Raw genomic sequence first — 27,538 nt, 5'->3', positions numbered from 1 at the left:
TCGCATCTTCGCCTCCTTGCACACAAACTCAGTGAGGTGCCTAAAGGGAGGAAATCGACCACCGTGGCCTTCCTTGTACTCTGAGGCAACAGTCAGCCACCTGTCCTGCAGCCCAAATGGAAGTTTGTCCACGATTTGTCTAATCCCGGATGGAGTATCTAGGTATACTAGACCAGCTGAGTAGCCATCTTCTTTGGCGCCTTAGATCTCCATGAGTAAATCTCCGAATTCTCTTAACTTAAAGTGATCTTTGGCTGACACCTTAGGAAAGTTTTCCAGACGTCGATATAGCGCCGCTTCAATAATTTCGGGGGGCCCCATATCTCTCCTGAAGTCTCTCCCACGCTTCGCTTAAGGCTAGCTCGGGTTTGTTGATGTACACTGAACGTATGCGTCTCACCTGGTCGCGTGATTCTTTCCCCAGCCATTTCCCCATAAGGTCCAACTTTTGGGTTACACTGAGCTGGACTCCGTTGATCGCGTTGGTGAATGTGGAGTACCATGCACGGTAATTTTCAGGTTTATCGTCAAACTGGTACAGTCCCGAAGTGACGAGATCCCGTCGTGCTAAATACTGCATCGTGGGATCAGCTGTAAGCGGCATGCGGGCTGGAGAAGTACGTTGTGCCTATATGACTGAGAGCGTACGTTTCTTATGGAATTTGCCGTCCTGGATTCGACCTCTGCATCTCTTCGCATCAAACCTTGTAAGTTTGGTGTCGAGAAGTATTGGTTGTCAGCTCTTTCATTCTTGACTTCATCACGGAGTCGCGAGGGTAAATTGTCTTCCTCGTATGGATGTGATGCAATCGTGACTCTCTGAGGTTCCTCGTAGCTGGGGAAGTTATCGAATACGTATGGAGAGGGGAGACGAGCCTGCCAGTCTGTTTGATATTGTACGTAGTCGCTTGTGCGTTCCAATCTGGTCCTTTCTAAAGTAGATCTTACTTCGGTCAGATCATGCGTCCCTTCAGCTTCTTCTATGTACTCTGCTTCCGCCTTGGCAGCTTCTTCTTCTCTTTCTAGCTGCAGCACTTGCAACTCTGTCGATATTTTTGCCATTTCCAACTGGGTTTCGGCTTCTCTGGCGGCCCTTTCCTTCTGGATTTCGGCTTCTCCGGCAGCCTTTTCCTTCCGGATTTCGGCTTCTCTGGCGGCCCTTTCCTTCTGGATTTCGGCTTCTCTGGCGGCCCTTTCCTTCTGGATTTCGGCTTCTCCGGCAGCCTTTTCCTTCCGGATTTCGGCTTCTCCGGCAGCCTTTTCCTTCCGGATTTCGGCTTCTCTGGCGGCCGCTTCACTTTGTCTGGCGGCCCTTTCCTTCTGGATTTTGGCTTCTCTGGCAGCCTTTTACTTCTGGATTTCGGCTTCTCTGGTGGCCTGTTCCATTTTCAAAACTGCTTCTTGTCTGGCGTAACGCAGTCGCATCCTGGTGGCTTCTGCCTTGGCTCTTGCCTGGGTGGACTTACTTGATGCCGCTCTACTGTCCTTGTCGCTGGGCGCCATCGACTTGATGCTGGATCGAGCTGACATTGCAGCACTTGAAACACCTGATAATGCCGCTTTTTCACTGTAACGTTCTCCTTCGGGTGTAACGGAACGCCGAATTCAACGTCGAGATAAACCACAGTCAATGAAACCAGTTTGAAGTAAGATTAACCATTTACTGTTCACTCTTCACATTAACATATGGTGAAAAGGCGTTGCTCTCACTGTGATTTCTAATGCCTGCAAAACAACTTCTGCTCAGGTGTGCCTTGTGGTGAGCACCCACCCTCGCGTTAATTTCAAACCGGTACTCTCCCACAAGTCGCGGCGAAACCGGATGTGACGTCATCGCATGCCGATATATTTTACATGCTATGAATATATATTAAACACTTCTAATTCTAACTAGAAAATACTATCGAATGAATTACTAGCGAAAATACTATAAACTAAATATAGACAGCACAGGTGGTTATTAAATTGAAGTCTGATGCTACAAGACTTTAGTAAGTTATAAGACTTTGAGTTATTAAAGGAAGTGAAAATGTAATCGTTAACAGTTTAGATGCCGAATTGAATGTATAACCTTATTACTCTGTAATGCAAAAAAAAGCTTTGTTAGATTCTAAAATCCTGTAAGACTCTGTATTACTAAAACGGTTTGAAACAAGAGGGTGTTACGCCTGTGCCCCAACTCTGAGCAGCAGAAGTGTACAAAGTAGCCCCCTCCTTTTTGAGAATCGCAGGATCGCTATTAATTCATGTCAGGAGACCCAGGATATGAGAGAAAGACACGCAGAATCCACATGGGGTTTGGAATGTCCTGGCCCCGGGAAACGGCCATTGTCTCTTGGAGACCTAACTGTGTATTCAGTACCGTACTATTTATTTGAAGCCCTCAGGGAATGAGCCGAGGGGGCTGGCTGAGGGATTGCATCATCCCAACCTGATTGACATCTGAGACCCCGTGAGTAAGGATAAAAGAGGGTCTGGGGAACAACCCCTTTAGACGCACCAGGAGAAACGATAGAAATCCCGTGACAGCGTTTAATAGTGACAGCCGGTGGTGACTCGTGTGTGTGTGTGTGCATCCTTGCCCGGATGACGAGTTTTCCACGGAACGGCTTAGCTAAAGGACCGACTTCAAAAACGGAACTCTCGAAGGATCGACATCATAAAAAGGAAAGCCGGCAAGTTTAAAACATCTCTCTCTCTCTCCTGACTCCAACAAAAGGCTGCAGCCTGCATGAATTTGAATAAGTTTTACATTTGTATCGGACAATACATTATCCCCTACACAACAATAGAGTTATTTCTTATTGATTATTATTATACCCGCGCTTTTAGATTTAGTATTGATGACGTATATTATCTGTATGTTTGCATTGATATTATTTTTCTGTATTTTTATCAATAAATACTGTTAAAAATGGTACCATCAGACTTCAACGGACCTCTATCTTTGCTGGTAAGTGACCCTGTTACGGGGTACGTAACAATTTACACACATATATACACATAACAATGTTAACTTTTGTTTATCTTGCTTAAATTACTTTATTATAAGTAGATACTAATAAAGATAGTGGTTTTAACATCAAAACTAGACTCCAGGAGTAGTGTATTGCTGCTGGTTCATTTCTAAAGCTTTAGATTCTAAATTTTTGTTCATAACAAAATTGGGGCCTGCATCTGGGATATGAACAAATTTGAGGGCGTGTTGATTAATTAATTATTGATTTCATTGGGGAAATCCCTTTTAATTTATTTGTGCGTGCAAAAACAGCAGCAATGGATGTTGATAAATGTCTGGAAGCACCAACTTCTGAGGCATTAGAGGACACCAGAAGGATCGTGTTGTTGTGTATTGTGAAAAGGTTTAAACTTGCTAAGGTGAAATTGACAATGAGAAAGGCACAGATGCAGAGGATTATAGCTGAACATTATGTATCTGAGGTGTGTTTAAAGTGGAGGAGTTGGAGGTGTTTCCTGAAAGTAAACCGAGTGAACTTGAGCTCCAATACAACTTAGAAAAGTTAAAGATGGAGGCTGCGGAAAGGCAGAGGCAGTTTGAGGCTAGAGAGGCAGAAAAACAGGGAGGAAGCATAAAGACAGAGGGTGTTCGGCTGGAGAAGATAGACAGATTACAGCAAAGGGGTCTGGTGTTAGACTCTGGTGATAAGTTTGAGCACAGTCGGGAAGTTAAATTGGTACCTCCACTTGACGAGGCAGAGGTTGATAAATACTTTCAGCATTTTGAGAAGGTTGCTCATAGTTTAAAGTGGCCAGAAAAGGGTTGGCCTATTCTCTTACAATGTGTAATTAAGGGGAAGGCTCAGCAAGCATATTCTGCCTTGACAGTTGATGAAGCAGCTGATTATGACCTAGTGAAACAGGCTGTGCTCAAAGCTTATGAGTTGGCCCCAGAATCATACAGGCAAAAATTTAGAAATTCAAGGAAATCTGTGAACCAGACTTATATGGAATTTTCTTGTGAGAAGTTTGTGTTTTGGCTGGTGCACATATAAAAATATAAATGATGATTTTAACCGCTTGAAAGAGTTGGTTGTAATTGAAGAATTCAAAAGGTGTGTCCCTGATGACATAAAGACATATGTAGATGAAAAGGATGCTGCTACATTGCAGGAGTCTGCTAGATTAGCAGATGAGTTTGTTTTAACTTATAATGTTAAATTTACCCAGAATAAGAGTTTCCAAAAGAGTAGCAGGGATCACCAGGGTAAACCAGAAATTAAAGCTGGGACTAGTGACACGAGTAAGGATGAAGGGAAGCAGCTGAAGGAGAAATATTCTGGTCTTACTTGTTGCTATTGTAAGAAGCTGCTCATATGATGGCTAACTGTTGTATCCTGAATAAGAAAAAGAAAAAAGGAGGCAGTCCCAAATGTTGAAGCACCTATAAACCGACAGGCTTCTGAACATTCTGTTGAAGGTCAGTTAAGAACTGAGAGGTCCGACCGAGTTAAGAACGGATTCGATCATTTTATGTCAGATGGGTTTGTATCTGAAGTAAAGGAACGGTCAACCCCTGTACCAGTGAAAATTCTTTGAGATACTGGGGCTTCTCAGTCACTTACATTAGACAGTGTTCTAACGTTTGGTGATGAGACTAACACTGGTGAGGTAAATCGTATTAAAGGCATTGGGAGCAGCATTTTATTAAAGGCATTGGGGCTTCTGTGCCATTGCACAAGGTAACTTTACAGTCACGGTTGGTTTCCAGACTTGTTAAGATTGGATTATGCTCCAGTTTACCGGTGGAAGATGTTACTTTGCTGTTCGGGAATGACCTGGCAGATGATAAAGTTGTTCCTGCAGTGCAGTTGACAACTAAGCCAACCACTGATGACCGACAGATGGATTTTAACATTTATTCTTCCTGTGTAGTAACTCCCAAGTATGGCTAAAAAGTCTGCCGACGCAGACGGTTCTGTGCAGCATGATTCTGATACCCATGATAGCCAAAATCGGGATTCAGGTAATGCTGACCTGTCGGACTTTTCTGCCTTCAGTGTTTCAACAGGATTCAGGTAGTAAGTCTGATGAGAAAGACTTATCCCTGTCTAGAAAGGAGTTTATAGCAGAACAGAACCGAGACCCTGAGATTGAAGTTTTAAAAGAAACCGCTCTCTCAGATGATGATAATAAGAAAATGCAAGTAGGGTATTATCTCAAGGATGGACTGTTAATCAGGAAGTGGTGCCACCTGCTATACCTGTGAGTGAGGAATGGGCAATTGTTCACCAAGTTGTAGTTCCTAAAGTCCATAGGATAAAAATGTTAACTTTGGCCCACAGTATGCCCTTAGGTGGCCATTTTGGAGTGAATAAAACTGTAAACAGGATTATGAAGGAATTTTACGGCCTAATTTGAGGAAAGATGTTATGACCTTTTGCAGAACCTATCATACTTGTCAAGTTGTGGATAAGCCTAATCAGGTCACACCAATGGCCCCACTCCAGCCTATACCTGCATTCGGTGAACCCTTTTCCAGTTATAGTGGATTGTGTTGGCCCATTGCCAAAGACTAAAGCTGGCCATCAGTATTTGCTCACTATTATGAGTACCTCATCCAGATTCCCAGAGGCACTACCTCTCAGGAATATTAAAGCTCAAACTGTGACGAAGGCTCTTGCCAAGTTTTTTTTTACTCTGTTTGGTTTGCCTAAAGCAATCCAGTCTGATCAAGGAAGTAATTTTACATCTGGTTTATTCCAGCAGGTGGTTTATGAACTGGGAGCTAAAGGGATTACATCATCTGTGTACCATCCGGAATCACAATGGGCTTTAGATAGATTTCATTCCACCCTCAAAACAATGAATAGTACATACTTTGTTGAAAATGGAAAATAATGAGATGAAGGAATATAATTGCTTTTGTTCACAGTGAGAGAGTCAGTACAGGAATTAATGGGCTTTAGTCCATTTGAACTTGTACTTGGTCAGAGAGTGAGGGACCTTTGACCTTGTTAAAGGAACAGTGGATTGATGGGATGTACATGTTAATTTGTTAGACTATGTTTTGAAGTTCAAAAACAAACTACACCAGTCCTGTAGCCTAGCAAGACAAAACGTATAGATTTCTCAAAGCAAAATGAAGTTTTGGTTTCATAAACAGGCTTGTGAAAGAAAATACCAGGTTGGGGGGGGGGGGGGTAAGGTGCTTGCTTTATTTCCAACGTGGATGAATCCACTTAAGGCGAAACTCAATGGATCGTATGAAATAGTCTCTCAAGTTAATGACGTGAATTATGTTATTGAGACACCCGACCGATGCAAACCAACACAGGTGGTACACATAAATATGATACAGACTTATTTTGACAAGCAGACACCATCTGTGGGTGTTGTTATCAAAACATATGAATCTGGCAACCCTGACAATGAAACAATTGACCCATCTGAGACATTTCACACGCCAAACGTGGTCCCAGTTAGGCTAATGAACTCGGTTGTTCAAGAAAGCATTGATAACAAGTTGGCTCATCTGCAGCCAAAACAACAACAACAGCTGAAGAAATTAATTCTGAAGTTTAAAGGTTTATTTCCCAATGTTCCCAAGCAAACCACGGTCGCAGTACACGACGTAGATTTCGGTCCAGCCAAACTGATTAAACAACACCCATATTGCACAAAGGTAGAAAAGTGTAAATTGGCTGAGCAAGAAATTGAATATATGCTGAACAATGGTATTATTAGGCCTGTGATTATGGACTGTGCCTCTAAGAACCATGTCTGTAAAAGAGAGAGAGAGAGACGAGAACAAGCAGCTTGTTACAGAGACAGATAGAGCGGAGTGCCTGCATGATGGACAGCACAATGGTATTTAAAGGAGTGTTGCTGTTTGTTTCATAGGACACGCAGACACACAACGGCTAGTGGGAAGAGTTGTCACTGATGTTTTAAATGCCCACGGGGGGGTGGGGTGGGGTTGAGGATAAGTTAGGAGGAATCAGTCTGTGAATATTAGTGCATGTAAGAGCAACCCTGTGAAATCTGCTAGAAACCCTTGCCTGGGTTGGTAGATTGTTACTTGAAGACGGTGCTCTTAAGTTGGTCATGTTTGGCTAACTTGGAAGATTTGGAGGACATTGGAAGAGGGTCGACAACACCTGTTTGGATGCAAAATCTCTCACTCACTTCAATCCCGTGAACTGAATATCCTTACCACACCAGCGTAAGACTGCATCATTTACCAGCTAAGTTTGTGAAATATATCTTTACACCTATATATGCATAACACTGCTAGATTTTGCACTGATTATGGAAAGGTAAATACAGTAACAAAAACAGATGCATATCCTATCCCTAGGTTGGATGATTACATTGATAAGGCTGGAAAGGCTAAATTTCTTACAAAGATTGATCTGTTGAAAGGGTATCGGTGTGTTCCATTGACCGACAGAGGTAGAGAAATTTCCGTGTTTGTGACACGTTCTGGGTTGTACGAATACAATGTTTTGCCGTTTGGAATGAAAAATGCTCTAGGAACATTCCAGAGAATGATTGATTCTGTAATTCGAGGGTTGGAACACACAGATACTTGTACTAATGACGTTGTCACAGGGAGAGACACTTGGAATGACCGTATCTCTGCAGTAGAAAAGCTGTTTGACAGGCTTTCCCAGGCCAACCTTACAGTTAACTCACCTAAGAGTGAATATGGCTATGCCATTGTGACCTATCTTGGCAATGTTGTAGGTCAAAGCAAATTGGTTCCTATTCAGGCAAAAGTCCAGGCAATTTTCTGAAGTTTCTATTCCAACTGGTAACAAGGCTCTTGGAAGGTTTCTGGGAATGGTTGGATATTATTGTAAGTTCCGTAAGAACTTTGCTGGTATCGCTCTTCCGCTGACTGATCTCCTGAAGAAGGGTGGCAAGTTTGTTTGGACCAAGTCTTGTCAGGAGATTGATTGAAAATTATTATTTGAGATTAGGCCAATCAATGTAGTGTCGTCAACAAGTTTAATTTGCAGATTGGAGCTGTGAGTGGCGACACTAGTCGTGGGTGCACAGAGAGTAAAGAAGGGGGCCAGGGAGACAACCCTGTGGGGTATATGTGCTGAGGGTCAGAGAGACAGAAGTGAGTGAGGCCACTCTTAGCACCTGCCGGCGATCTGACAGGAAGACCAGGATCCAGCTGCACAAGGCAGGCTGTGGTCTCTGAGCTTCTTGTCGACACTTCACGCCTTGGTATGGCTACTGCTCTGCCCTTTACTGCAAGGAACTGTAGAGAACTTTGGAGAGCCGAGAACATCAGAGAAACAAGCCTCCCCTCCATTGACTCTTCCTACACTCCCCCTACCTCAGAAAAGCAGGATATGAACTCAAAGTTCCTCACAACCTGGACATTCTTGCTGCAAACCTGCTCTCCCTTCAAGGAAGCTATACAAAAGCCTTAAAGTGCGTAACACCAGGCTCAAGGTCTGCTTCCTGTCTGTGGCTATAAGCCAAATGAATGATAAAATGGACTCGACGTGACACTGCACCATATGTCTATCTGCACTGGACTTTCTCTGCAGCAATAATGCTTTGTTACAGTTATTGTCTTGTCGTATATCAACTCAATGTACTGTCATAATGTATTGATCTGTGTGGATGGTACGTCAGGCAAGATTTTCACTGTAGCTCAGTACGTGATGATAATAAACAATATCCCCATTTTAATTGTGTGGAAACATTAGACAGAGTGAGCTTCTGCTTTGGAACCACAGAAGGAAACTTAACAGTTGCCTTTTCTGAGGAATGCAAATAAATAAAAAAGGCTTCAACCTCGCATTACGATCTGCGGTAACTGGGATCGTGACGGGTGGAGGGTCTCCCATATCAATATCAGAATCAGGTTTAATAGCACCGGCATATGTCATGAAATTTGTTGCCTCTGCGGCAGCAGTAGAACCTGATTCATATTAAATAGATAAATTATATATGTAGTACAAAGAATGTAATAAACTTTTAATTGTGTGGATCTATTTGACTGACTGGGTTGTTGCTTTGTAAATTCTGCAGTGAAGCTTAGCTGAACTGTACACATTTATGAGAAGCTCAGATAAATCAAAAGGCGAAATTCTCACATAAATGGGTCACATATCCAGAAACATCGGCTGCACTTCAGCAGGTGAAACAGTGGGATGAAACATGCTGAACGTATTGCAGGAAGAGAACATTGTCCACCCACAACGAGAGGAAGCGACAGATCCGGATCTCACTGCCTTGTCTGAATGGGTGAAAGATGAAGCTACACGTACATGTAGAGCAGTGACCCGCTGATGCTGCAGATCTGCAGAGAAACGTGAACAGGAAACGGGATCAGGTGACGGGTGGAGGGTGTCCCACCTGAACCAGTGTCTCCGCTCCTCACCCTCACATACTGCCCGCCCCATCCGCCGCATTTCCCACATTATTTAATATTTACATCAGAAACATCCCATTCCCTCCACCGCTATGGTCACGAAGTCATGGGCTCGATTGACATCACGGTACAACACACAAATCAGACCCAAACAGGAAATGCGCAGGTTTCATTTAAATCAGTCTATTCACATTCCTCCAGCCTCACTGGACAGGAACACTGAGACATCAAGTGAGAAACAGCAGGAGGAGGCCATTCAGCCCCTCTAATCATCAACAAGATGGCGGCTGCTCTGCCATCTCAGCCACATGTTTCTGCCCGATCCTCATTTCCTCGATCCCTTCGATCTCCACACATCTGCCGGACTCTGTTTTATGTGAGGACGATCACTGAGTCTTCACCGCCCTCTGTGGTGGGAATTTACAGACATTTACCACCCTCAAAGTGGAGACATTCCCCCTCCGCTCAGTCTGGGACAGTCCATCCCCTTTTTCAATGACTGGGATCCCTGGTTCAACTGGTTATGATGTTGTGCATTTCAAAGTGTTCACTTCAGTCCTGGATTCTCTAAGTGAAAGGATTATCACATTTAGTCTTTCTCCATATGATGACCCACCACTCCAGGGATCAGTCTGGTGAATCTTCGTTGCACTCTCTATAACAAATACGCTCTAACCTCTTTGTTAATCCTCTGTGGAATTAATTACCATCTTCTGCAGCCCCGTGTTACACCAAACACTCACCTCCCCCCCTGTCACTGTTTCCACCTTCCCACCTCCCCCCTCACCTGGATCCACCTCTCACTCCCCAGCTCATGCCCCATCCCCAACCCTCACCTCTTTTCTCTGACCATTTCCCGTCCACTCTCAGTCCAGAGGGAGGGTCCCGGCCCGAAATGTCGACCGTGCTTCTCCATATAGATGCTGTCTGGCCTGCTGCGTCCCACCAGCATTTTGTGTGTATTATCTGCAGACTTGGCCTCTCCGTTGTCCCTCCCGCCTCCGATCACAGGAGGCGCTGTAGGGTCCTCCGGCCACTAGCGACGATGTGTAGACCTCCGGCCACCGGTGGTGCTGCGGAAAACCTCTCGTTAAACGCATGCGCAGTGCCGACTCCGGCTGTTGGGAGTTCTCCGACTAGAGCGGGGGTGAATGGGGTCTGACCTCGGCGGATTTCTGTACATTGGGGGCCACTTGCTTTGGGAAAGGGCCGGACCCGAGCTCTGCCGGACGGCTGCAGCAGGGGTGCAATGCCAATCTTTTAGCTGTACGAGCGGTGATTGATTAGTTTGTGGCCTCTGTTAGAACGGCTAAAGTTATACAGCTCATGGTACATGCACTTGCAGTTTAACTCTTTGAGTGATTATACAGAAAGTTTGAAGTCAGTAACTTTTGTTGTATTTCTGTTTCAGATAATGGAAAATAGCTAGTTTTTCTGAAATCGACCTTCTGCCTGGGCCACGAATTTATCAATCACCCCTTGTATGTCACACCTAATTTGTGTACCTGCTCCTTTCATGTACTGGGTAACTTCCTTGCACCATTCATGTGATGAGCACGTACACAAATTGGGCTTTTTATAATATCAAACTCTAAACAAAGAAATATATATGAATTCCAGAGCTCCACAGAAATACGGTGATAGTTAAGACATTAACAAGATTATAGCCAATCACTGCATTTCAGTATATAACTGGTACAATAAAACAAATAACACTTAATTTAATAATATGACAAAGTATTGCACAGTTGCATTCACTAATAATCATAAAATATAATTACCAAGCAAGTGGAGTAACGTCGTTTGCTTAGAAGCCATAGGGTTATAAGTGAGAAAAAATTACTTTTGTATTAGCGAGTAATCCACGGACCACCACAGTCACGGCTCCAGGATTTCACCAAAAACTATCGAACATCTTATCTTAATGTTATTAGTTGCATTCCCCACCCCCCCCCCCATCCACCAACCCCTGTCCCCAACCCCCACTTCTGTAAAATGCCCTCTATTTAATATGCGGCCGCTGTTAAATTCCCCGCTTGTTTAATTTGACTTTTTTTTACAGAGGTGCTGGAGTGGTGCTCCGGTGAGCTCCGGCAGCACTGCACCCCTGTTTCGATCCAAGTAACATGGCCCCGGGGATCAAGCTGCCCGGGTTTATGAGGTGTTGAGCGAGTATTTCTGGTCTGGGATCTAGTGTTTTTTACAGAGGTGCTGGAGTGGCGCTCCGGTGAGCTCCGGAGGTGCTCTGCACCCCTGTTTAGATCCAAGTAAAATGGACCCGGGGATCAAGCTGCCCGGTTTATGAGGTGTTGAGCGAGTGTTTCTGGTCTGGGATCTAGTGTTTTTTACAGATGTGCTGGAGTGTTGCTCCGGTGAGGTCCGGAGGTGCACTGCACCCCTGTTTAGATCCAAGTAAACTGGACCCGGGGATCAAGCTGCCCCGGTTTATGAGGTGTTGAGCGAGTGTTTCTGGTCTGGGATCTAGTGTTTTTTTTTCTGGAGTTTCTTTGGACGCAATGCAGCTAATCTGAGGAGAAAATGAGTTTGTATTCCATCCCTCACAAGGACAGGCTGTGAGTAAATGGGCTGTTCTGTGTTTGAACAAGTGGAAATAGATCTGGGGGGGGGGGGGGTTCAGTGTTTGAACTGTGTTTGCAAATTCCTCCTTGCTGTCACCTGTCTGTCAGACAGTGGAAATCAAACAGACACTCAGGTTACTGGAGATCTGCACAAAAATGATAAATTTTGAATCCATTCTGACAAATGATTGTGAACCTGAATCTTTAAATTTGTTGCTATCCCCACAGCAGTTCCTTACTTTTGAGGGATTTTGGTGAATCCAGTTTCTTTTTATTGCTTTCACTCTGGAATGGTTTAAATCTCCTGATTGTCTGTTATGATTGGGATTGTGTTCAGTGCAGTTGTTGCTAACAAGGTACACGTGAATAATCTCAGGGATGATGGGCTTTATGTATGAGGAGCATTTGATGGTTCTGGACCTGTGCTCAATGGAGTTCAGAGGGACGGTGGGAGTTGCGGAGGGATGTGTGGTTAAGTAAACCTACCGAATGCTGGAAAGCCTGGATACAGTGGACATGGAAAGGATGTTTCCATTAGACAGAGAGTCTGTGATCTGACAGCACAGGCTCAGAATAAAGATACTTCCCTTCAAAACTGTGATGAGAAAAACAATTTCAGCCAAAAGATGACTGATCTGTGGAATTTGTTGTCATAGAGGTTGGTTGAGGCTGCTTTGGGTATATTTATGACAGAGATTAATATATTGATGATTGCTAAGTAGGTTCAGGGTTACAGAAGGAAGGCAGGAATATGGTGTTGGAATAAATCTCCGCCATGGTTGAGTGGTGGAGCAGACTCGATAGATCGAATCATCTAATTCTGTCCCGACATCTCATATCTTACCATGACTGAACAATGACTCCTTCCTATCCCATATCAGGTTCGGTGACGTGTCAGGGACAATTACAGATTTGTTCACTGAGACCGTTATATTTGTCTTCAATGTTTAGATTTCAGCAAGCAGAAATATTTTGTTCTCATTTGTATTGTTAACATGCTTCATTATCGTTCGTGTTAAAGTTAGACCTGCGGTGAGAGATTTATTGGAAGAAATACCCACAACTGGAAGCAAACCACGAATGAAGATGAGGGAGCAGCAGCAAGCGAACCAGCACGAGGACTGAGAGCACCGACTAGAGAGAAACCCTTTTGACTCAGGGTTTCCATTGATTCAGTCGGGAACAAGTCTGGTGAGTCTCATTTACTCAAACACTGGTCCTTTAGACGTCACATGCCGTATATTCCGGAGTATAAGCCGACCCCCATTTTCAAGGTTAAAAATGGGACTTTTTCATGTTACCTTTGTATAAGCTGTCCCCTTTTATAAAGGTTTTTGATTTAACCAGAAACAATGCCTGTACTCAGCTTTGCAGGATCCGGAACCTGAAATTTTTGTGAACCGGTACCTGCTAAGAAAACAGGCTTACACAGTGAAGAGCGTTATCAGCAAATTCTTAATAAATAAATCAGGGAGGAAACTTTTGGATTAGGTCACCAATGGTGAAGAAGCCTCTGAAATATTACCCCCACAAAACCATTTTGCACCGATCGTAATCTCGTTAAAACATAACACGGGGTGGCGGGATCAGTACATGTATTCAGTATTGAGTTTGCGACCGCCATGTACAAAAGATTAAAACGAGTGCGATATGGTGCTGGCTTCAAGCTGAAGGTTGTTGATTTTGCCAAAGGAACAAATAATTCTGCAGCTGCTAAGAAGTTTAGTGTAAACGAGAGAGAGTGAGAGAGTGGAGAAAGGCAGAGGACACGCTGAGGGAAATGCCAAAGATGAAATGTGCAAACCACGGGAAAACACGCCAGTGGCCAGAACTGGAAGAAAATGTCTTAGAGTGGGTGAATCACCAGCGATCATCCGGATACATTGTTACCAGAGAAATGATACGAGTTCAATGGGACGAAAAACACCATGAGGTCAGTGAAAATTTCAAAGCTACGCGAATTTGGTGCACCCGATTTATGAATAGACTCGATCTTGAGACAAAAAACAAAGATTACTCAGAAAATTCCTGCGAGGTGTTGTTGTTTACGTTCAAAATCGCTGCTGGATGGACAAAGTGGGTTAAAGAGGTGTGGCGTTGACATTCGGAAGGTTTTGGGAAGGAAAAGTCGCTACTTGTCTGGGACGTGTTCAAAGCGCACTTGTCAGGTGAGACAAAAGCAGCACTGAAAGCTGAAAACACAGAGATTGCAGTCATCCCCAGTGGTTTGATCTCCGTGCGCCAGCCACTAGATGTGATTTTAAACAAACCAAAGAATTCATGCATTGAGAGTGGAATGAATTTGACTCAAAAACAACCAATAAATCCGACCTGTCTTCCCTGTATTCGTTTTTCCAAAGTTGGCACCCTCTGTAACAGCCGACCTCCTAATTTTAGGACCAAAATTTGGGGCCTAATTCTCGGCTTATACACTGGAATTTATGGTATCTGTACAAAGTAAAGTAGGGAATAGTTGAGGTGAGAATGAATGTATCAGTTAAGTCTCTCAGACCCAGTTGCAATAATGTACTGTCAGTGTCCGAGCTCTTTTAAGTCACTCACATTCCCTCAGTGTTTGCTCATTTGAAGAACTTGTATCTTCTGAAGTAGCTTTTGGTCGGTTCTGAGTGTGGGGAGGGAAAGAGGGGTGTTTATATTTACTATCCTGCAAAAGGAGGTAATTGTTTGCAATTACTTGCTGCAGACTCACTACCCATACCCTGTACATTCTCAACCAGATTATTGACATAGATGACAAGTAGCAATGGGTGTCACCCTGGGGAGCTCCAGGAGGCACGGGCCTTGACTCCAATAAACAGCCTCCCATCATCACCAACACACACAAAATGCTGGTGGAACGCAGCACAGCAGGCCAGACAGCATCTATAAGGAGAAACACTGTCGACCACTGGTGCTTCCCCCCTCCCCCTTTCTTTCTCCCTCGGCCTCCCGTCCCATTACCCTCTCCCTTCTCCAGCTCCGTATCACTTTCGCCAATAATGTTTCCAGCTCTTAGCTTTATCCCACCCCCTCTGGTCTACTCCTATCATTTCGCATTCTCCCTACTACTTTCAAATCTCTTAGTATCTTTCCTTTCAGTTAGTCCTGACGAAGGGTCTCGGCCCAAAACGTCGACAGTGCTTCCCCTTATAGATGCTGCCTGGCATGCTGTGTTCCACCAGCATATTGTGTGTGTTGTTTGAATTTCCAGCAACTGCAGATTTCCTTGTGTTTGCTCCCATCATCACCATCTGCTTCCTACCATCGAGCTGTTCCCAGACTCTGGGCTCTGTGACAAACACAATGGTAGCAGCAAAATTAGACAGTGATTAATATAAAGAGAGATTTGTTGTTTCCTGAAAGTTGTCTGATGCAATGGACCAGATCCGTCCTTGCTTACAACTAAATCTGCCCTAGAACGCATCCTCCCGGGTCACACTGTGTCCGATAACCCACGTCCCCAACCTCCCTCACCCCGTCAGTAGCCCCACAACATTCCCACCATTTACCCCACACCCATCCATGTAGACAGATCCTCGTCACCGACATCCACTCTCACAACTTGGGGAACCACAACGAACTGATCCTACATTCCCGGCCCAGACGGTGCAGCCGCCTGGCTCGGTCCAGGCCCTTTCCCACTGCAACCGCCCTTCGATTTACACAAACCCGAGATCAGCTCCTTCCTCATCGCCACCCAACCAGGCTCAGAGCTCGTTAAGAAGCCTCATGTGGCACTTTGTCAAAGGTCTGAAAATCCACGTACACAATATCTACCAATTCTCCTTTGGCCACCCTGCTTATTATTTCTCAAAGCATTCCACCAAATTTAACAGGCAACCCTTCATTGCCTATTCCAATGGGGGTGATCCTGAGGCTGAGCCAGGATCCTCAAGTGTGGCACAAAGTCGGCCAAGTAGCAACAACCACTCCAACTCTCGTCCCCCCTCGAGAACCCGTCTGGTAAGGTGTGGTTCCATGCCGCTGCCCTGTTCTTTCTCCCGGCAGCCAGGGGTAGGCCCTATTTCCACAAACCCAATAAGCTCCATTTAGTGGTCCAAGGGTATCATAAGCTTGACTCTTGGAGTTACTACTTCCCACTTGATGGGGTGCACTCTCGTTCTAATTACACCAACAAGTAGTACTAGCCACTGCTGGAGATGTAACTCTTATCCCCGGCCATAGCTTGGAGGGGTCTTGTGGAGGAGATCTACGACTCCAACCCTCAAAGCAACACCATCCCCAGTCTCAACTTCCAGACCTGGATATGGTGCCATTGACAATGCTACCTTTACGGCTATCAGAAAACTCCAGATCTGAATTTACTTCGCTAGTATTCAGGGCACCACTGACATGGGGATCATAGTCTGACCCTGTTGGGGAATTTCATCACATAACCAACATGCTCCCCGCTCTACGTGCTTAGCGTAGGTGTGGTAGAGGGACAGGAAACTGTTAAACTGGGGGCCTCCCAAGACAGGGGCAAGTTCCCTTAGGGTCATTAAAATCAGCATTAACCAGTACATCATTCAGTCTTATCAGTTCCGCCAGTAACGTGTTTACAGTCCGTTCGATGTATCCACCGGAGCTGCCCTTCCACCATCACTGCAGGAGGTGTTGTCAGTAGCACTTGGTACAGTCCTCTCCACCTCGGTCCCAACTTCTTATCATCCCAGTTCTTGAGCAGAACAAAATCTCTAGGCTGGATGGTGGAGAAGTCACCTTTAGTTGGGGTTTCGTCGTCTCGATAGGCCTGTCGTACCTGTGAATGCAAGCTTTGGAGAGTGTTAGTTACTTTCCATAAATATTTTCCCATCTCCTCCCCCAAGGTATGCATATCCAATGTTGCAGGTAAGCGCTCAGGGAGGAGCGGCAGACAAGGTCGGGGTCCCCATGGGGTTCTCATGGGCTTCCCATTGATGATTTCTGCCGTTGATAGCCCTGTCTAACTTGATAGCGTGATTCTCATATGGAATAGGACTAAGGGTAAAACCTTCAATCAGGTCAATCCAGTTTCTTGTGTAGGTTTTGCCAACTTACCTTTCAAAGTACCATTGGCTCGTTCCACTATGCCGCTGCGTTCAGATGATGGGTGCAGTGGAACTGCTGTTTTATAGCAAGTTCTTTACAGATTTCCTCATTTATTTTGGCCCATTGTCCTAGCTTATCACTTCTGGAAGTCCATAGTGTGGAGTTATTTAGCAATATTTTCACAACAGTCATCGTGGTATTATGAGTTGTAGGAACAGCTCAGCCTTCTGGGCGGAGACGGCCGCTTCAAAAGTGGCCTGCTCAATTACACTGGCATGCAAAAGTTTGGGCACCCCTGGTCAAAATTTCTGTTACTGTGAGTAGTTAAACGAGTAAAATTTGAACTGATTTCCAAAAATGGTGACACATTTCTTTAATATTTTAAGCAAGAAAGCTTTTTCATTTCCTTCTTTTACAGTTTCAAAATAACAAAAAAGGCAAAGGGCCCAAAGCAAAGGTTTGGGCACCCTGCATGGTCAGTATTTAGTAACACCCCCTTTGGCAAGTGTCACCGCTTCTAAATGCTTTTTGTAGCCAGCTAACAGTCTTTCAATTCTTGTTTGAGGGATTTTCGCCCATTCTTCCTTTGCAAAAGGATTCTAGTTCTGTGGAATCTTGAGCTGTCTTGCATGCACTGATCTTTTGAGGTCTATCCACAGATGCTCGATGATGTTTAGGTCAGGGGAATGTGAGAACCATGGCAAAACCTTCAGCTTGCACCTCTTGAGGTAGTTCATTGTGGATTTTGAGTTATGTTTAGGATCATTATCTTTTTGTAAAAGCCATTCTCTTTTCATCTTCGGCTTTTTTACGGACAGTATGATGTTTGCTTCCAGAATTTGCTGGTATTTAATTTAATTAATTCTTCTCTTTACCAGTAAAAGGTTCTTGCAATTAAGGGAAGTACAGTTCTCATACCAGGCAGTGATGCAGCCAGTCAGGATGCTCTGAATTGTGTTCCTTTAGAAAGTCCTTAGGATTTGTGTCCCCATCCCAAACTTCTTCAGCCATCTGAGGTGAAAGAGGCACTGTGCTTTTTTTCACAACACAGCCAGTATATGCAGACCATGTGAGATCCTTGGTGACGTTTGTGCCATGGAACTTAAAGTTGTTCACCCTCTCAACCCCAGATCCATTGATATCAATAGGGGTTAGCCTGTTTCCATTCCTTCAGTCCAGATTCCAAATGAGCTGAAGACAGGGATTTATGATATTCTAGCCATTATTGGGACTTGGTTGCACCCAACAGTCTGAGCGATTTGGAGGAACAAATTTGTAGAGAGGTCCCAGACCATGCCAAGAAACAAAGGTAGATTTAGTAAGTGATTTTAACTTTCCATATATTGACTGGGACTCCCATGCTGTAAAATGAATAGATGGGGTAGAGTTTGTCAAATGTGGCCTTAATCACTACCTAGAATTCCTGACGTATAAGTGTGCAATAAGCTGTTAGGAAATGATCCATGGCTGGTGACTGCAATTAGAGATCATAATGCCATGAAATTGAAAGTAAATAAGGAAAAAGAGAGTTCTGGATCACGGGTTGAGATTCTCAATTGCAGAAAGGTCAATTTTGATGGTATCAGAAAGGATCTGACAAGTGTGGTTTGGGACAGGCTGCTTTCTGGCAAAGGAGTACTTGGTAAGTGGGAGCCTTCAGAAGTGAAATTTTGAGGGTGTAGAGTGTGTATGTGTCTGTCAAAATAAAAGGTGAAAGGTAACTGGTGCAGGGAACCTTGGTTCTCAAGAGATATTGAAGCCCCAGATATTTTGTTCCTCTAAATGCCTCAGACTGTTGGGTGCTGCCAAGGCTCTTTAATGACTGACTCATTAATCATCATTCTATGTCCTAAACTCATCTGACTTGTTTTTCGGTCTTCTGTTGGTTTCTCAAAGCTTCCCAATTGTTTTTGCTCTTTTGTTTGCTCTCTCTTTGGCTTTTATGTTGGCTTTGGCTCATTTCAGCTTTGGTTGCGTCCTCCTGCCTTTCCAATGCTTCCATTTCTTTGGGATGTATCGATCACTCATCTCCTGAATTGTTCCCAGAAACTCCAGCCATTGCTGCTGCGTTGTCACTCCTACCTTTTCCCTTCCATATATATAACCATATAACAATTACAGCACGGAAACAGGCCATCTCGTCCCTTCTAGTCCGTGCCGATGCTAACACTCACATAGTCCCACTGGCCCGCACTCAGCCCATAACCCTCCATTCCTGTCCATATACCTATCCAATTTTACTTTAAATGACAATACCAAACCTGCCTTTACCACTTCTACTGGAAGCTCGTTTCACACTCACTGAGTAAAGAAATTCCCCCTCGTGTTACCCTTAAACTTTTGCCCCCTAACTCTCAAATCATGTCCTCTTGTTTGAATCTCCTATACTCTCATTGGAAAAAGCCTATCCACATCAACTCAATATATCCCCATTATTTTAAATACCTCTATCAAGTCCCCCCTCAACCTTCTACGCTCCAAAGAATAAAGACCTAACTAGTTCAGCCTTTCCCTGTAACTTAGGTGCTGAAACCCAGGTAACATTCTAGTAAAGCTTCTCTGTACTCTCTCTGTTTTGTTGATATCTTTCCTATAATTCAGTGACCAGAACTGTACACAATACTCCAAATTTGGCCTTACCAATGCCTTGTACAATTTTAACATTACATCCCATTTCCTATACTCAATGCTCTGATTTATAAAGGCCAGCATACCAAAAGCTTTCTTCACCACCCTATCCACATGCGATTCCACCGTCAGGGAACTTGGCACCACTATTCCTAGATCACTCTGTTCTACTGCATTCTTCAATGCCCTACCATTTACTACGTATGTCCTATTTGGATTATTCCTACCAAAATGTAGCACCTTACACTTATCAGCATTAAGCTCCATCAGCCATCATTCAGCCCACTCTTTTAACTGGCCTAAATCTCTCTGCAAGCTTTGAAAACCTACTTCATTATCCACAACGCCACCTACCTTAGTATCATCTGCATATTTACTAATCCAATTTACCACCCCATCATTTTCCAGAATGTTTGTTGTAAAGCTGTGAACAGTAGGCCTGTGTACGTTCCCTGAACATATATCACCAACAAGAACACATCCTCGGTTCAGCTTCTGTGCAAAGGGTGCTTTGCCATGACCACTGATATCCTTCCTGACCTTGTGTGCTGTGAGGATATCTCTACCAAGGCAAAGTGGGATTTGGCCTGTATCATCTACAGGTGGGATCTGTTTGGCACAACACTTAAGGTTCTAGAGAGCAGCCTCAGGCGTTGGTATTTCTTTCTGACTGTCTGGAATGTCATTACACTGAATTAGTGTTGGAGGTGTAAGAGTAATGTCACCATTCAATGCTTCAATCTGATAATCTCTCTCTCTTCTAGCTGATCTCTCCATTAGGCTACTACAGGTGTTCAAGATGTAGGATGAAGAATCACAATGGATAGCAAACAGATCAGTGAACACTGACCAGGCTAAGGATCTGTTGCTCTGGTCTTTGAGCATAACATACACCTTGAAAGCATTCTCTTGTTGCCCTTTAGGATACTCTTGAACTAGGCGTATCTTCAAACAGGATTTAGTGGCTAGACTGCTGTTACAAACCTTGCGTCCCTCTTAAAAGGGCAAGCAAATCAATCACCTCCTGCTGTGTATGTCTGACCTTAATTTTGAACAGTAGCCAATCATATATACTGTCTCATGGATGTTGGGATATCCTTAGTAGAGGAGGAGCTTAGGAGAACGAAGGTGCCTAATGGCGACTCCTTTGCTGGCATCTTCAGAAACAGCTCTATTTCTATCTTTAATATCTCTATTTTTCCCTTCCAGGGTACTTTTGAAGACCCTGAGCTGGAGTTACACCCTGACTTTGGTTCTTTGCAGGAATTCAACCAGCTGTCAGTGTCACACAACTATATGATATGCCAAGAACAAGGCTTAGAAGACTACCTTGTCTTCAGGGTTCCAGGATTTTGAGGCTCTGGAGGTGGATGGACAATTGTAAGGAACAATGCAATAGGCTGTAAAACATAATTTTCCTGAACTGTATTGAAGAATCATGTAAACATTGTAAAAAGTCTATATAGTTCTGTTCGCAGAGGGTAAGAAAAATTATTGCGTTCCAAAGGTGTCAGCTTGGCTTATCCTTGCCACTATGTTAGAATCTCAATTGCCTGAGCAGACACTTAAGCAATCCTGACATTTCAGAGCGATACGGGGAGAACGCCATAATGCCAGAAGTGCTCTCTTTCAAAACTAAATCTATACTTGCTTTTTCAGGCAAATGTAACAAATGCCATAACCTTTTGTCTAGTGGGAAATCCTTCTCTCTTTCTAAACCAATCTCTGTTCCTCAACCAAAATCACTAACAGATTATCTGCCCTGGTTGTTTTCGTTCCCTACGTTACAACTGACTACATTTCAACAGTACAGTGGATTCCAGTTAATCGGGATATATCAGGACCAGTAAATTTTAACCATATAACAATCACAGCACGGAAACAGGCCATCTTGGCCGTCCTAGTCCGTGCCGAATCGTTAATCTCACCTAGTCCCACCTACCCGCACTCAGCCGATAACCCTCCACTCCTTTCCTGTCCATATACCTATCCAATTTTACCTTAAATGACACAACTGAACTGCCCTCTACTACTTCTACAGGAAGCTCATTCCACACAGCTATCACTCTTTGAGTAAAGAAATACCCCCTCGCGTTTCCCTTAAACTTCTGCCCCCTAACTCTCAAATCATGTCCTCTAGTTTGAATCTCCCCTACTCTCAATGGAAACAGCCTGTTCACGTCAACTCTATCTATCCCTCTCAAAATTTTAAATACCTCGATCAAATCCCCCCTCAACCTTCTACGCTCCAATGAATAGAGACCTAACTTGTTCAACCTTTCTCTGTAACTTAATTGCTGAAACCCAGGTAACATCCTAGTAAATCGCCTCTGCACTCTCTCTAATTTCCAAACAAGTTCGGCCAGCTTCTCTGTCATAGAAACATGTTGAAGTTCAGTATGGAAACAGACTATTTGCCCATCTAGTCAATGCTGAAAGTACATTCAAGCTGTCTAATGCATCTACCTGCACTGGGACCATCGCCCTCCAAACACCTACCATCTAGGCTCCCTTCCAAACTTCTTTGAAACGGTGAATCCGAGCTGGCGTGCACCACTTGTGCTGGCATTTCACTCTGCACTCTCATGGCCAATTCATTGAAGAGATTTTCCACATGTTCCCCATAAATTTTCACCTCCCCACTTACCCATAACCTCTGGTTGTTGTCACACTTAACATCATTTGAAAAGCCTGCTTGAATTTACCCGTTCTATATCCTTATATTTTGTCTACACTGAAACATAGAAAACCTACATTACGATACATGCCTTTTGGCCCACAAAGCCGGGCCAAACATATCCTTACCTTAGAATTACCTAGGCTTACCCATAGCCCTCTAATTTTCTGAGCTCCATGTATCCATCCAGGACTCTCTTAAAGGACCCTTTCATTTCCGCCTCCACCACCGCCACTGGCAGCCAATTCCACACACTCACCACTCTCTGTGTAAAAAAAAACTAACTTCTGTACTTCTAACAAATCTTCAAAGCAAAGAATATTTTCCTTTTTTTATGTTTAGAGCCTCTTTTTAGGTGTATAAGATGATGAGGGGCATTGATCGTGTGGATAGTCAGAGGCTTTTTCCCAGGGCTGAAAAAGCTAACACAAGGAGGCATAGTTTTAAAGTGCTTGGAAATGGGTACCGAGGGGATATCGGGTAAGTTTTTCACACCGAGAGTGGTGCATGCATGGAATGTACTGCTAGCAGCGGTGGTAAAGGCGGATAAAATAGGGTTTTTTTTTTTAACAGCTTCTTAGTTAGGAACATGGAGCTTAGAGAAATAGAGGACTATGCACTAGGGAAATTCTACGCAGTTTGTAGAGTACGTTACATGGTTGGCACAACATTGTGGGCTGAATGGCCTGGAATATGCTGTAGACATCTATGCTCTATGTTGAACAGCAAAATAACTTTTCTTCTTTAATTGGTACAGGGTCCACGATTTTAATGCCGCTTTTTCACACTCCCTTAGACGCTTTGTCCATCTCCTGAGTAAATAGAGATGAAAAAATATTTAACATCTCCCCCATCTGCTTTGGTTCCACACATGGATTGCATTCCGGTCTTCCAGAGGACCAACTTTCTGCCTTACAATCCTTTTGCTCTTAATCTGTCTCTGGAAGCCCTGAGGATTATCCTTCATCTTTTCTGCGACAACAACCTCATGCTGTTCTTTAGCCATCCTGATTTATTGCTTATGTGTCCTCTTGAATTTTTTATACTCCATTAGAACCTGCCTGCCTATCCCTGTTATGCAACTTCATTTTGTGCTTCACCAGGGTCTCCATATCTCTTGAAATCCAAGGTTCCCTACAATTTCTATCTTTACCTTTTATTCTGAGAAGCACATACCCACTTTGTACTTTCAAAATTTCGCTTTGAAGGCCTCCCACTGACCAAGCACACCTTTGCCATAAAGCAGCCTGTCCCAGTCCACAGTTGCCAGATCCTAGTGTCTTAATTCCAGGTGTTGATCCATGCCCTGAACACATCCACCTTTCCTACGCTGCTCCTTGTATTGAAATATACAGGGCTGAGCATATTCACTGCATCATGCTCAACGTTTTTCATTCCTGACCTTGTCTGAGGACAGAACAACATCTGTCTCCACAAACTCTCCACTATCTGTTCTGTTATTCAGGCTCCCATTCCCCCTGCAACTTTAGTTTCACAGACCCCACCCACCGTGCAGCACTGGCAAGCATTACCAGTGGGATATCAGACACATTCTTGTTTCGTTCCCCAAACTCATGAATCTTCTATCACCCCTTTGGCTTTCCTCTCCCAGTTCAATAACAAGGAGTTGCATACCAGGTACAGTCAAATAGTAACAAATGGGATACTTATGAAGTACAGGAAATTCAAGTGAACACTTATGAAAGAAATAAAAGAAGGCATGAGGTTGCCCCAGCAGACAAGGTGAAGGAGAATCCTCAGGGATTGTGCAAATATGTTAAGAGCAAAAAGATTGCAAGGGAAAATAATGAATCCTCCTGAAGTTCAGAATGGTAATCAATATGAGGAGACAAAATATATGGGGGAGATTTAAAATATTATATTTACATCTATATTTACTCAGGAGATGGACACAGCATCTATAGAAGTGAGGCAAAGCAGCATTAACTTCACGGACCCTGGACAGATTACAGAAGTGGAGGTGTTTGCTGTCTTAAGGCAAAATAGTGTGGATATATTCCCTGGACCTGACAGGTTGTTCCCTGGAACCCTGCAGAAACCAAGTACAGAAATTGTCGGGGCTCAAGCACATCCTCAGTGACAAGTGAGGTACTGGAGGATTGGATGTTCCCAATGTTGTTGCTAATGTTGTTCCGCTGCTCAAGAAAGGCTCTAATAATAAACGAGGAAATTATACATCGGTGACCTTGACATCCGTCGTGGGAAAGTTATTGGAACGTATGTGCAGGAAACAGATGTATAAGTATTTGGATAGATGTGGATTAATTAAGGATAGGCAGCATGGCTTTGTGCATGGTAGGTCATGTCTAACCAGTCTTATAGAGTCTCTCGAGGAAGTTATCAGGAAAGTGGATGAAGGCAAGGCAACGGATGTTGTCTACATGGACTTTAGCAAGGCACTTGACAAAGTCTCACATGGGAGGTGGGTCAACAAGGTTCAGTCACTCAGTATTCAAGATGAGATAGTAAATTGGACGAGACACTGTCTTTGGGAGAAGCCAGAGTGTGGTAGCAGATGGTCGCCTCCCTGACTGGAGGCCTGTGATTAGTGGTGTGCCACAGGGATCAGTGCTGAGTCTGATGTTGTTTGTCATCTATATCAGTAATCTGGATGATGGTGTGGTTAGCTGGATCAGCAAATTTGTGGATGACACCAAGTCTGGTGGTGTAGTGTTCAGAGAGGAAGACTGTCATGGCCTGCACTGTGAACTGGACCAGCTGCAAAGACCAGGGTAGGTCTGACACAGTGACTGGTCGGGCACTGAGGAGTGTTGTAGAAGAAAGGGATTTGGGAATACAGGTCTATATTTCACTGAAAGTAGTGTCACAGATCGATAGGGACAGAATGAAAGATTTCGTCACATTGGCCTTCATAAACCGACGTACTGAGTACAGGAGATGGACGTTATGTTGACTTTGTACAAGACATTGGTGAGGCCTAATTTGGAGTATTGTGTGCGGTTTTGGTCACCTGCCTACATGAAAGATGTAAAAGAGGTTCCGAGAGTTCAGAGAAAATTCACAAGGATGTTGCCAGGTCTGGAGCACTTGGGTTACAAGGAGAGGCTGAACAGGTCAGGACATTATTTCTTGGAATATAGAAGATTGAGTGGAGATTTGTTAGTGAAAGAAGGGCATAGATAGGGTAAATGCCAGTTTGCTTTTTCCATTCAGATGGGGTGAGACTACAACCAGAGGCCATGGGTTAAGTGTGAAAGGTGAAACGTTAAGGGAAACTTGAGGGGAAACATCTTGACACTGTTGATCATCTGGGTGTGGAATGAGTAGTCAGCACATGTGGTGCATGCGTGCTTGATTTCAACATTTAAGAGGTTCGTATAGTACCTGGATAGTAGGGCTACGGGAGTAGACTGTTTCAATGGTTCAACATAAGCTAGATGGGCCAAAGGGCCTGTGTCTGTATTGTATTTTTCCATGACTGTGACAAGTGCCTGAAATAATACTAACATTCACTCGAATTCTGTGCTGACCAACAATCCTGTACAGCTGAGTGGGAGATATTCACATGGCATTAAAACTGTGGCCGTTTAAATTAACAGTACATCAAAGAAATTCCATCTACGTGACAAGAAAGACTATTTGTGTGAGACTGTTTCAGTTCCTGTGGGGCCAGGCAGCCATACAGCTCAGTGGCAACAGGGAATGACACCAATGGAGAGAGTCAAACTGAGCCAGGTCACAGATTGGAGACGGCAGAAATGTCCCATTCTTACAGAGACAGGAAGAGCATCAAAGAGTTTGATGGTCATTCCTGAACCCAGCACTGTGCCCAGTTAGAACCTCACTGTAACAGTGTGATGCCAGATTACACCTTGACAATTCGAGTGATCTCGTCTGAAATTTTGACCTATACCCATTGATGGATTTTGTAAATCTTTTTACAGGTTAAAAACAACAAGGAATTTGTCTATGGGAATTCAAACACAACACACCAGTTTTGCTGTCTCTGTCCAGATATTTTAGGAGTGGAGCAAGGGATTCAATCGACCATCCTTCCTACTCAGACTGTGGAGAGGGATTTGCTCAATCATCTGACCGACTGGCATGCCCATCATCTTACACATGGGAGAACCCACTCAGACAGTGGGATTGGATTCAGTTGGTCATCACAACTGAAGGTACATCAGCAAGTTCACACTGGGGCAAGGCCATTCACCTGTTCTGTGTGTGAGAAGGGATTCAGAAGGTCTTCCCACCTGTGGACACACCAGTCAGTTCACACTGGGCAGAGGCTGGTCAGCCGCTGAAGTTATAGGGAAAGATTCACTTGGTCATCTGACCTAATGGCTCACCAGCGAGTTCACACCAGGGAGCAGCTGTTCACCTGCATGGACTGTGGGAAGGGATTCACTTCTTCATCTCAACTGAAGCTACATCAGCGAATTCACACTGGGGAGAAGCCGTTCACCTGCTCAGACTGTGGGAAGGCATTCACTCAGTCAGCCCACCTAAAGAGACACCAGAGTGTTCACACTGGAGAGAAGCCATTCACCTGCTCAGTCTGTGAGAAGGGATTCATTCAATCATCTGACCTACAGATACACCAGACAGTTCACACTGGGGAGAGGCCATTCACCTGCTCAATCTGTGGGAAGACATTCAGTCAGTCATCCTACCTACAAAGACACCAGCGAGTTCACACCGGGGAGAAGCCTTTCACCTGCTCAGAATGTGGGAAGGGATTCTCTCGATCATCCAATCTACAGAGTCACCAGCGAGTTCACACTGGAGAGAGGCCATTCAGCTGCCCACACTGTGGGAAGGGATTCTCTCTGGCATGTCACCTACTGAGACACCAGACAGTTCACACTGGAGAGAGGCCATTCACCTGCTCAGACTGTGGGAAGGGATTCAGTCAGTCATCAAACCTAATGGCTCACCGACGAATTCACACTGGGGAGAGGCCGTTCACCTGCTCAGACTGTGGGAAGGGATTTACTTGCTCAGCCCAACTGAAGATACACCAGTCAGTTCACATTGGGGAGAGGCCATTCACCTGCTCAGTCTGTGGGAAAGGATTCACTTGCTCATCTCACCGACTGAGACATCAGTCAGTTCACAATGCTGAGAGGCAGTTCAGCTGCTCAGAATGTGGGAAGGGATTCACTCGGTCATCTTCCTTATTGGCACACCAGCGAGTTCACACTGGGGAGAGACCATTCACCTGCTGTAAATGTGGGAAGGGATCCCGCCGATCAACTCATGTACAGAGACACCAGCGAG

The 27,538-nt window shown here is 44.3% G+C and overlaps 1 protein-coding gene across 1 annotated transcript in view; it reads left to right on the top strand.

Annotated features, from left to right (window-relative positions):
* The window catches only part of LOC132386180 (zinc finger protein 214-like), a gene marked incomplete at its 3' end in the record, with an annotated part of 48,298 nt that extends 21,001 nt beyond the window's left edge, over positions 1 to 27,297 (top strand). Inside the window, exons 3-5 of the mRNA XM_059958472.1 lie at positions 12,959 to 13,128; positions 20,806 to 20,976; positions 26,200 to 27,297. Coding sequence (XP_059814455.1) covers positions 26,599 to 27,297 — 699 coding nt within the window. The remainder of the gene's footprint in view (positions 1 to 12,958; positions 13,129 to 20,805; positions 20,977 to 26,199) is intronic.
* Positions 27,298 to 27,538: the final 241 nt, after the last annotated feature.

This window comes from Hypanus sabinus, unplaced genomic scaffold (genome assembly GCF_030144855.1).
Source record: "Hypanus sabinus isolate sHypSab1 unplaced genomic scaffold, sHypSab1.hap1 scaffold_105, whole genome shotgun sequence".
NCBI lineage: Eukaryota > Metazoa > Chordata > Chondrichthyes > Myliobatiformes > Dasyatidae > Hypanus > Hypanus sabinus.
Note: the sequence above shows the minus strand (reverse complement) of the source record. Positions and strands in the feature narration are given on the sequence as shown.